Source organism: Carlito syrichta, unplaced genomic scaffold (assembly GCF_000164805.1).
Source record: "Carlito syrichta isolate Samal-C Ts95f unplaced genomic scaffold, Tarsius_syrichta-2.0.1 Scaffold303203, whole genome shotgun sequence".
NCBI lineage: Eukaryota > Metazoa > Chordata > Mammalia > Primates > Tarsiidae > Carlito > Carlito syrichta.
The window spans coordinates 146,571-159,160 of NW_007247299.1; the positions used below are offsets into that span (position 1 = coordinate 146,571).

General features: G+C 34.6%; 1 protein-coding gene across 1 annotated transcript in view; it reads left to right on the forward strand.

Annotated features, from left to right (window-relative positions):
* The window catches only part of NUF2 (NUF2, NDC80 kinetochore complex component), a 29,063-nt gene that overhangs the window by 3,811 nt on the left and 12,662 nt on the right, over positions 1-12,590 (forward strand). The window contains exons 3-8 of the mRNA XM_008058071.2: positions 446-522; positions 1,340-1,401; positions 5,523-5,620; positions 7,022-7,095; positions 8,361-8,457; positions 9,427-9,489. Of these exons, the coding sequence (XP_008056262.1) occupies positions 446-522; positions 1,340-1,401; positions 5,523-5,620; positions 7,022-7,095; positions 8,361-8,457; positions 9,427-9,489 (471 nt within the window). The remainder of the gene's footprint in view (positions 1-445; positions 523-1,339; positions 1,402-5,522; positions 5,621-7,021; positions 7,096-8,360; positions 8,458-9,426; positions 9,490-12,590) is intronic.

Here is a 12,590-nt window from a genome sequence, read left to right on the forward strand (position 1 = left end):
ATGTCTTTGGAATCTCACCAATGTGACTTTATATTTGAATTTTTTTTTTAAATCAAAGACTTTGCCACTTATTTGCTACAAAACCTTGTTAGGCTTAGTTACTTTGTCTATAAAATAGGGATAACACTTTGTGATCGGACTGTTGTAAAAATTAAAAGAATATATATGTAAAATACCTAGCATAATACCTGATATTTTGTAAATGCTAACCTTCTTCATTTTTTTTAATTTAAAAAACCTTTATTAAACCCTCATTGTGAACCTAGCATTACTAATATTAATGGCAATACTAGCTGTGTACTAGGATCTGTATTTAAGTTTTTTAATTTAATGACGTTAGTATATTTTTATCTTAATTTATGATAAAGGTTTCTTACACTTGAAGGTTTTTCTCATTTTTTTCTAATCAATGTGTAACTTAGATTTTGTGATTTATTACATTTAGATGCCAGTGAAATCTGAAGTTATGTATCCACATTTAATGGAAGGCTTCTTACCATTCAGCAATTTATGTACTCATCTGTAAGTAGAGTGGCCTTTACTGTCTTAGTCTACATTCATATTTACATCATATTAAGCTTTCTTATTGACATGATTTTCTTTGAGAAGGAATTTCTACCATCTTCTTCCTCATTCCATCCCATGTGCATTCAGAATTTCAGAATTGTAGACTAACACCAAACAGAACTAACTGCTTCCACTGTGGCACTTTCTCATCATGTTTTCAGTTCAATTTTAGATATTATAAATCTAAAATTTTTGCCATCTTTATGAAGGGTTTTGAGTTCTTTCTTTTAAAGATGTGGGGTACAAGCCAGGATTGGATACACAAGTGGTTTATGTACGGGCAAAGTTTGGACCTCCCATTGGATCTCACCTTGCCCGGATTAGGATCAGGCACTTTTGTTGATGTTATGTATCTCCCCTCCCCCAGCAGTATCCCTTTACCGCCAATCCCTTTCTTGTAGTATTATGCTAGGTGTTCAGGATCTGCTTATGAGTGGGAACATGTGGTACTCAGTTCTTTGGTTCTGTAATGGATGACTGAGTATGATAGACTCTAAAGGTTTTGAGTTCTGAAAGAGTCTTAATGTCTCCAAGAGTGTGTACTGTTTATTAAAATCTATAACTATACCTTTGATTACATGAATATAGGAGTAATATACAGAAAAAATAGATTTCAGTGCTGTGCATTGTAGTGCACTCTGGCTTTGTCCCCTGACCTTGAGAAACATATTCAGAAATCTTTTTTTGAAAATAAAGAGATGTTTATATCCTATGACTTAGTGTATAATTTACAATGTACTTTTCAATATTCTTTCTGTACTTAATCTTCAAGGGACTCATTTTTGCCAGTCTGCCGGGTAAATGATTTTGAGACTGCTGATATTCTATATCCAAGTAAGTGAGAATTTAAAACAATTTTTAATTTCTGACTTCAGTCTACCATTTCACCTTTCTGTCAATAAATGCAAAAAAGAAAAAAAACCTTCAAAGACATTAAATTTAGAAGTTTATCCCATTTTTAAGGATGCATTTTAAGTTTAAAAAGATTTGGTGTGTTATTTAAAACTTTGTATTTTAATCCTCTTGTGGATCTCTTGCTTTTTTGTTTTGTATTGTTTATTGCCATATAATTTATACACAGTAAAATTTTCAAATTTTAAATGTAAATTGGATGAGTTTTAACATGTATAAGGTTGTATAGCCACTGTCACAATTGTATAGGACATTTCCATGACCCTGCAAAATTTCTTCATGTCCCTTTGCAGTCAGTTTCTTAGTCACCCCCATTCCCTGGCAATCCTTGCTCTGTTTTCGTCACTATAGTTTTGACTTTTCTAGAATTTGATATAAATGAAATCATGCAGTCTATAGTCTTTTGTGTCTGGCTTCTTTAAGGACAATGCTTTTGAGGTTCATTCATGTTATTACACTGATTCTTTGTTGTTGTTGTTGTTTTTATCTTGGTGTATTTTACAAGTATATACCCCAATTTGTTTATCTGTTGACCAGTTAATACATATTTGAATTGCTTCTAATATTTGACCATTATGAACAAAGCTGCTGTGAACATTGCCATAGAAGTCTTTGTGTGGACAAGTTTTCATTTTTCTGGGTAAATACCTAGGAGTAAAATGCTAGTTCATGTGGTAAGTACATGCTTAACTTTTTAAGAAACTGCCAGACTGTTTTGCAAAGTGACTGCATCACCACTAGCAATGTATGCTAGCTTCAGTTGTTCCATATATACCCTCGATTTAGTAAGTTTTAAATTTTAACCAGAGGAAAGGTAGTGGCGTGTCATGGTTTTAGTTTGTGTTTTCTTGATGACTAATAACAATGAACATATTTTCATATGCTTATTTGCTATTCATATATCTTCTTTGATGAAGTTTCTATTCGAATCATTTGCCTGTTTTTTTTTTTTTTTTTTAAGTTAAATTGTTTGTCTTACTAAGTTGTAAGCCTTTTGATATTTTGGAAACAAGTTGTTTATCAGATATGTGTTATGCAAATATTTTCTCCTAGTCTGTTACTTGCTTTTTCCATTTCATGACAGTCCCTTGAAGAGCAAATAAATTTCAGCTTTGAAGATTCTAATCAATTTTTTTCTTTTATGATTCATTAAACCACTTTTTATATTCTATTAGGAAATCTTGGCCTAATTCAAGTTTGCTAAGATTTATTCCTGTATTTTGCTTCAAAAAATTGTGATTTTAACTTATTTTATTGTTTAATATTTTAACTTTTATATATAGTATGAGATAAAAGTCGGGGTTCATTTTTTTCTTTTTACATATGGATATCAAATTATTCTATCACCAGTTGTCCAGAAAATTATCTTTTCCCCATTGAATTACCGTGACACTTTTTGTTAAAAATCAGTTGACCAACCACTGCACAACTATTAGAATAGCAAACAATCCAAAACAGTGATAATACCAAATTCTGATGAAGATGTGGAGCAACAGGAACTCTCATTCTGGGTAGGAATGCAAAATTGTACATCCACTTTGCAAGACAGTCTGATGGCTTCTTACAAAAATAAACATACTCTTGGTATACAATCCAGCAGTTGTGCTCCTTGGTACTTACCCAAATGAATTAAAAGCTTATGGTCACACAAAACTTGCACACAGGTGTTTAGAGTAGCTTTATTCACAATTACTAAAACTTGAAAGCAATCGAGATGAAAGAATAAACAAACAGTGATATATCCAGATAATGACAGGGCTTTGAGATATTTTAGGGGAGTGAAATTATATGTTACTCTAATGGTAGATGCATGTTATTATTCATCTGTCCAAACTCATAGAATACATAGCACCAAGAATGAACTCCAGTGTATCCTAGGGATCTGGGATGATAGTGATGTGCCATTGCAGGTTCATCCATTGTAACAGACATATCACTCAGGTGGTGGATGTTGATGGAGGGGTATGTACATGTATGGAGACGTGGGGTATTCAGGATCTACTGTTCAGATTTACTGTGAACTTAAAACTGCTCTAAAAAAATCAACTGACCATATATTTCTATGAGTCTGTTTTGTGGCTTGTTCTTCTATTCCATTGATCAATATATCTTTATGCCCAGTACAACTACCTTGATTACTTTAGCTTTATGATAAGTTAAAATTGGGCAACATTAGTCCTCCAATTCTGTACAACTTTTTCAAGATTGTTTTGGCTATTCTGGTCCTTTGCATTTCCGTATATATCATAGTATTTTCAGCTTGTTTCTTTCTACCCCTATTCCTCCTAAAAAACCATTTTGATTGGGATTAGATCATTTGGGGGATACTTGACAATTTGATAATATTAGGTCTTCTGATCCATATTATATGGCAGCATGTTATACCATTGCCTTTATTTAGGTTGTCTTTAATTTCTCATGATATTTTATAAATTTCAGTGTGGGTCTTGTGATAAATTTTCTTAAATTTATTCCTAAATACTTCAAACTTTTAGTGATACTTCATATTTTTTTAATTTAAATTTTCTGATTGGTTTATTTATTTATTGTCATAGATACAGGGCCTCCCTATGTTGCCCAGACTGGTCTTGAACTCCTGGGCTCAAGTGATCCACCAGCCTTGGCCTCCCAAAGTGCTGGAATTATCGTCATGTACCACCATGCCTAGCCCTAGTTGGTCATTGTTAGTGTAGAAAAATGCAGTTGCTTTTTATGTATTGACCTTGAGAGCATCACTTATTATTTCTAGTAGATTTTTTTGTTTTTTAGATGGATTCCTTAGGATTTTTTCTTTCCTATCTTTTCTTTTTTCTGTAGGTGAGGTCTTACTCTGTCACCCAGACTGGAGTACAGTGGCATAATCACCGCTCACCACAGCCTTGATCACATGGGCTTAAGCAATCTTCCTGCCTCAGCCTCCTGAGTAGCTAGGACTATAGGCATGTGCCACCATGCCCAGTTAACTTTTTGATTTATTGTAGTGATGAGGTCTCATTGTATTGCCCAGGCTGGTCTTAAACTCTTGCACTTAAGCAGTCTTCCCACCTTGGCCTCCCAAAGTGCTGGGATTATAGGTATGAGCTACTGCACCTGACTTCCTGGGGAATTTCTATATTGGCAATCATATTTGAGAACAAGTTATAATTTGAGAAGAGATTTACTTTCCCTTTTCTCTTCACAATGCTGATTCTTTTCTCTACCTTCTTTATATATTTATAAAGTCTGCTTTTACATTCTTGCCTACTCAATCTATTATTTGGGGTATATTTTCATTGATTTTTTTTCTTGTTATGGATCATGTTGTGATCTTTCTTTGCATATCTGCTCATTTGTATTGGATGCCAGATATTGTAAATTTTGCATTGTTGGTTACTGGCTATATTTATTTATTTTTTTTTAAGACTTCGAATATTTCTTGTATTTCTGAGTTGTTTTCCTGGCCTTAATGATTTCTTATTATTCATGTACCAATTAGTACTCAACTGAGAACTTGAGGGAATTCTTCTACAGTCTTCCAGAACTTTCTTTCTTTGTAGCTTCTTCCTCTTGTTCAGTTTTATAAGTTCTAGTTGCTTTAACCTCTCCAAACTCTAAACTCTATTTTCTTGACTCAGCAAAACCCATAAGTTTGTGTTCTCTGGGGTATAGCCTAAAAACTTTCCAAGTTGTAAGCTGGTGCATTAATAGGTTTCAACTCACTTGTTTCTTTTGGAGATTGCTGTACTGTATTGCTTGTTGTCTAGCTTATAAGAATTGTTGCTTCATGAATTTTTTTTCTTTTTTTAGTTATTTAATATAGGACATCGAATCTGGTTCCTGTTATTCCTTCATGACCAAAAGTGGTTTGTCCTTTTTTTCCCTAAAGTTATTAATACAAAGACAATTCCTACCTCTAAGCATAAGCAGATTTTCTGCACTTTGTGACAGCATATACAGTTTTATTCTACATATTATGAGCAGAGCATATGGTGAGAGAGGATAAATTTTCATTTTTATTTTGTGTTGATTCAAAGATTTATTTAGAATCTTGCTTTCTGTTTTAGAAGCAAAACGGACAAGTCGGTTTTTAAGTGGCATCATCAACTTTATTCACTTCAGAGAAGCATGCCGTGAGACATATATGGAATTTCTTTGGCAATATGTAAGATTCACATACATTTTGGGGTCAAATACCAGACCAGTAACATTATTTATGAACTGTTGATCTGTTTTGAAATGTTTGTCACAGATACCAAACTGTTGTATGGCCTTTAGAATTGAATTTATTTTTATAATTATATAAAGTTGCAGATTTTAGTTACTGGAAAGCATATCTCAGAATGAGATTTTCTTTGATATTTGATAATATTAGGGAAAGTCTGGGTTTTTTATTTTTTTAATCTAATAGATAAGGTTTGTTTTTCTATATTAGGGAGTGTTATTGAACTGTTTATATGGTGTTTATCATGCATGCCCAGGGCTAAATTATAAGATTCAATCCAAGGCAATCACTTTAACAAACAGAAATTCATTTTCCTTCCTTCAACAATTTGGGAAGATTATAGGTCATCTGTGTGTGATTTGTTCCCATTTGTCCTCAGTTTTGGGTACCACATTCTTAGAAAATCACCAGAGTAACACCAGACAATTAGACCTTAGGTTCCAGCTACTCTGAGCTATATATAGATAAATGTTTCTTTGCACAAATCATGCTAAGCTTATACCTCCTAAACATCACATACTCTCCAAAGTTTACACATGCATGTGCCAACATACACACACAGTCACAATTCTGCTTGGCTGATTACTCTATTTTTCAGACATAGCTCAGACATTTATCACCTCTGTGAAGCCCTCTATGACCCTCCTCCCCAGCCATTAACCAGGTTGGGTTGGATCTTACTTTTCTTCGTTCCCATTATATTGAAAAACAAATTATTTTGTGGGTTTTTATTCATGTATTTGAGTCCTCAAGTGTACTGAACTACTTAAGTTCAGGAACTGCAAATTAGTCTTTTTGGAAATTACCAGTAACTAGCTTAATGCCTATGATAGGAATTCAACATTTGTGTTAAGTAAAGAAATTCTCAATTCATTTGTTATGAATGCCTAACTCTATCTTACATTTCTTTTATCTGTTGGTGAAAATTGTAGAGTATAAACATTTTACTGTCTGCTAGATTTTTTTTTCTTGCATCAGGGTCTCTCACTCAAGCTGGAATGCAATGGCATGATCACAGCTCACTGCAGCCCCAAACTACTGGGCTCAGGTGATCCTTCTACCTCAACCTCCCCAGTAGCTGGGCCTGCAGCTGCATGCCACCACACCCAGCTAATTTTTTTTTTTTTTAATTTGTTGTAGAAACAAGGTCTTGCTATGTTGCCCAGGCTGGTTTTGAACTTCTGGGCTCAAGCAATCTTCTTGCCTCAGCTTCCGAAAGTGCTGGGATTACATGCATGAACTACTATGTCTAGCTGTTTGCTAGATTTTGGAGGGGGTAGGGGAAGGAAATCACTGGTGTTGAAAAAAACTAACATGAGATTATTACAAATGCTTTAATAGAGATCCTCTGCAGACAGAATGCAGCAGTTAAATGCCACACACCAGGAGGCACTGATGAAACTGGAGAGACTTGAGTAAGTGGGAGATTGGCAAGTAAAATAAAAGCAATTTCAAAATGCAAAGGGAATCTTAGGTAGTATTTTACAACACTGCAGCCCACCTTAAGTCTCTTGTCTTCAATAACAAGTAGCAGAGTAGTAAAGTTTGACTTTTCTCAAAAAAAAAAAAAAAAGGAAAATAATTTTTGTTTTAACTCTTAATTATATAATACATTCTTTGGCTTTTCTGTTGCCTTTAGTGTGTTGGTCTGACTTGTTTAAAGTCATTAGCTTACTTTCCTAAATTATATCTCGAGTATTTGTCTTACATAGATCGGCATTAACTGTCTAGACTCACCTTCTTCTTTGAGATTAGTTATTCTATTAAAATTTTAACTGCTGCAACAGTTTGTGGTTATTTTGTTTTTGACTCATAGGTCATATGAGGGAAAGATTCACTTAAGGGTTATGATTTCTTCGCCTTTCATATTTATATATTTATATATTGATCTTGGGTGGAAGGATTCCATTTTTATTCCTTCTAATTTGTTGATGTCTTTGAGGATATTCAGGTGAGAGATTTTCTAATATGCTCATGGTGAAGATTGCCCTTAGAGGCAGCAGTCAGTTGAAAAGACTGAGGATAGGAGGCAGATGTTAAAATTTAGCATGTAAATTTCAGTAAAAGACACCACAAACTAATTCAAAAGAAAAGTAACAAGCTGAGAGAGAATATCTGCAGCACGTGCCACAAAGCCTTACTCAGTAACGAAACCCATGTAATAGTTCTAATATACAAAGCATTCCTACAAACTGATAAGGAAAAAGATAACTTAAAAAAATGGGCAAAGGCTATAAACAGGGAGTGCACAGCAGAATAAAAATAGCTAATATATTAGATGCATACACACTAGAGTTAAGGACATTAATGTGTAAGAGACTTGAGCATGGGTAAGTGCCTTAAGGAAGACTGGTAGCAGAACAGAGGTGGAGAAATAAGCATTGAGCAGGAGCAGGAACACTATGTTCATTTTATTAGGAGTGAAGTTAGAAAGGGCAGGTATGTATGTGAGTGGAGCCATAGATTTGATGGTAGAAAATTGAAAGCTCGTCTGATTTTTTATTTTCTCTGTAATAGAGGCCAGGTCATCTTAAATGGCTGCCATCTGAAGGGGTGCAATTTAGAAACATGAAAACAGGTGGTTTCTTCATATAAGTTATTTGAGGACAGGGATTTCATTTAAGCCTTTCAAAGATAAGAACTTGATAAATGTTATCTTAATCTATTTTTCTGTGTTTAGTTCTGTCCCAGTTGAAGAACAAGAAGAGTTCAGGCAACTCTCAGATAGTATTCAGGAGCTACAGCAATCACTCAATCAGGACTTTCATCAAAAAACGGTATCTGACACTCAGTCACTCAATATAAACAATTGTTGTTTTAATAAAATGTATTTTTATCTATCTAAAAACAAACACACAAACAAATGGTATCTGTTGTCAGACAGCTTAAAATCTTAAAATTAAATTTTTTGGTAGAGGCGGTAGAGCATGTTGTGGAGGTAAAAGCATATTCCTTTTAATTACTAAAGAAAAAGAATATATGCTATGCCTATTTGTGCCCTTTATAATGGATATGTACTTCTCTCAATCATCTAGAACCATGAAGGTTTGGTTTTGTTGCCAAAGTTATATACTGTCTTATTGAATAGAATTGTTTAGGGTTTCTTCTGCGTAATTCTGCTGTTTTCTAACCATGCATTGTGGCACCCTGGACACTGCAGCAAACCTTCAAGGGTGTCTCAAAGTATTTTAAGTTTTTAATGGAAACACTGCAGTACTCAGCATCTGCCATACACTTCTTGAATTCAAGGCAGTTTAGTTTCAGTGTTAGGTCATACTACTTTTCTTTCATATACTTGTAAAGCTGGAGTTTTGGCATTTGCAGTGATAAAAAGCAAATAATGAGAATGCCAATTATTAGTCTGAAATACACAGTCCAAGATATGTGAATTTATATGGTATCCAATAGGTACACACATCTAATTAGGAAGTAGTTGTGGTTATTTAAAAATAAAATGAAAATATTTTTTCTTTCAACTTACATGTATTTTTTTTTTCAAAGGGCTATAATGTTGTTAGGACATAAATACTTATACAGTTATTTGGATTTAACTACTTAGTAAAGGAGCACTTACATATTCATTTTGGCCTAGAGGCATTGTGAAAAGAGAGAGTTTAAAGAATATCTGGTCTAACTCATTTAACTTTTTTTCTTTCTTATACCTTTATTCTATGAGAAAGCAGCAAGTGACTAAATTTAAATCTATTTTGAATCATTAGAAAACATTTGTTTGCTTTTTCTCTTAGATAGTCCTGCAAGAGGGGAATTCCCAAAAGAAGTCAAATATTTCAGAGAAAACCAAGCGTTTGGTAAGTATCTCTCTTTTTTTTTTTTGAGTTGGAGTCTCACTCTGTCGCCCAGACTGGAGTGCAGTGGCCGCTCCCGGCCACCGCAGCCTCGATCTGCTGGGCACCGGCGATCCTTCCGCCTCAACCTTCCGAGTAGCCGGAATTACAGGCGCGCGCTACCACGCCTGGCTGATGTTTTTTGATTTATGGTAGAAATGAGGTCTCGCTGCCCAGGCGGGTCTCGAACCCGCAGGCTCAGGCAATCCACTCACCTCAGCCTCCCAAAGGCGTGGGATTACAGGCTGAGCCACCGAGCCCGGCATGGTAAGTATCTTTTTTTTTGAGTTGGAGTCTCACTCTGTCCCCCAGACTGGAGTGCAGTGGGCGCTCCCGGCCACCGCAGCCTCGACTTGCTGGGCTCCGGCGATCCTTCCGCCTCAGCCTTCCACGTAGCTGGAACTACAGATGCGCACTACCACACCTGGCTAATTTTTTGATTTATTGTAGAGATGAGGTCTCGCCTGCCCAGGTGGGTCTCGAACCCGTCGGCTCAGGCAATCCACTCACCTCAGCCTCCCAAAGGTGTGGGATTACAGGCTGAGCCACCGAGCCTGGGTCTTTTCTTTTAAATAGCATTTACAGCTTGAATATATTGTGTGGAGTATTTTAGTTGTGTTGTTATTATAGTCCAATGTTTGTCCCTTTTTTCCCTTAAAGTGAAACAGGCTTAACCTTTTTCAACTTAAGTATAGTAGATGATTGTTGTTTTAAAAAATACTAAAGCACAGAAATGTACAGAGAAAGTAAAAATCACCTGAAAGCTCACCACATAATCTGATATATATCATAGGTTACATTTGCTATGCAACTGTAATTTGTGTGTGTATTTTGCATAAATGATATTCCATTCAACATGTCTTACCTGCTTTATTCCCCACTTAACAATATAGTGCAAGTAATTATCATGAGTTTCAAATAGACCCTCATTATGTTAGTAGTAATGCTTGCATCTGGTTGTGCATTATATGTATGTACCCTAATGTTGATCCTTTTAGATCCCTGTTGATGAGCTTTTATATTGCTTCTAATTTTTTTGCTATTAAACAAAAATACACATATGTGTTAACTATATGCATACAAATGTACATATATACATTTCTGCATCAGACTGCTTTTTATCTTTATATAAATTTTTTTTAATGGAAATAGGGTTTTGTTCTGTCACCCTAGAGTGCAGAGGCTTTCTTGAATGCCTGGGCTCAAGCATTCCTTCCCCTTCAACGTCCCAAGTAACTGGAATTATAGGCACATGCCACTACACCCAGCTATTTTCTTAAAAAAATATTATAGAGGAGTCTCACTCTGTTGCTCAGGCTGGTGTCCAACTCCTGGGCTCAAGTAGTTTTCCCAAATTGACCTTCCAAAGTGCTAAGATTATAGGCATGAGCCACGACGCCTGGCCTACCTTACATAAATTTGTTAATTTAGGATTTCTGAATCATTGGAAACATACATTTTAAATTAATCCACATAGCCAAACTGACTTCTAGAAAGATGCCAATTTATATTCCTACCAATAGAATATAAGACTGTCCCTTTCCCTATAAATTTGCCAAAAATGGATGTCTTTCAATATTTAAATCTTTGTCAGTATTGAGAGAAACGAAAATCTCATTTTTGTTTGATATTTTTAAAAAATTCTAGTGATTTGGATCATCTTGCTCAGTGATTTCTTGTTATTTCTTATTTTGAAAATTACTTGTTTGTGTACCTTGCTTATTTTATTTTTAATGTAATTTTGTGAAGTAGGGATATTAGCTCTCTACTTATGTCTTTCAAATTCATGTTTTTTTCCTATTAGAAGGTTTTTGTTTTTATATAGTACAATTTATAGATATGGTCTTCGTGGATTATGACTTTAATTTTGTACATAGAAAGGCCTGCCCCATTTATCGGATTCCTTTTTAATACTGTATTTTCTCACTGTACTTTTATTATTTCCCTATGATTCTAACACTTATACTTGTGATTCATCTGAAATCTACTGTGGTATCATATGTCCCTGTGTTCTATCATTTTTTTTATTGGCAGATGCTTTGTTCTGAGTAGTACTTACTATGGCTCAATTTTGTTATTCATTTCTTTCTGTCCCACTTAAATCTAGGTTAAACAAAATCAGTTTGTACTTATCAATTTTAGACTTTTTATAAAGGGGAGAAAAGTGATGAAAGTTAACACTATTGTAAGGAAAAGTATCCCTAACTATCCCTAATTTTATAGAGCATTAAAAGAGAGTAGCATGGTGGTCTGTAAAACTCTATGAATAAAATAACAAAATATAGAGAAACAAAAAAAATGCAGTATTTCAGACATTCAGTTCTGGCCTGTGAGTTAGGTATAACTAACTAAAAGTGTAAGAGCCTTGGGGGGGAGGGCATGTTTAAAAACTTTCAAATTACCCAAACTGTACAATAATACATTTCTGCTATAAAATACTACTCAAGTGATGTGTGTGTGTGTGTGTGTGTGTGTGTGTGTGTGTGTGTGTGTGTGTGTGTAGAGGCAGGTTGTGTCAGATAGGAAAAGCCTTCTCTTGGCCCACTTTCCCTTGAGGTAATACCCTTCCCTTCCTTCTGTAGCATTGCGTGCAAATACATAGATGTATATAGTCATGGGTCACTATTTTGTTGTTCTGTTTTTATAGAAATGGATTTGTGTTATATGTTGATTTGTGAATGCTTCTTTTAATGTTTATGGGAAATCTTTCATGTTAGTACACAGATTCATAGAGTGTCCTGAAACAACATAAAAACAATTTATCAACAAATATTTGAGAGAGAAATTTATGTGAATTGTTTTTTGGTTTTTTGTTTTTTTTTTTTTGCTTACATAATTTCAGACTTGCAACAAAGTTTTAAGAGAATTTCCAGATAACCTTCACATGAATTTTTTGAGTACTTACATTCATTTTGGAAATTCAGAAGAAGGAAGTTTGTTTTGATTCAAGAAGCATGTATTGAGTATCTTCTCAGTACTTTTGTTTGGGTACTAGGGGAACCAAGATAACTTTTCACAACTCTAACTTGCTCAGTCAATTATGAAACACATTAAATATATCATTA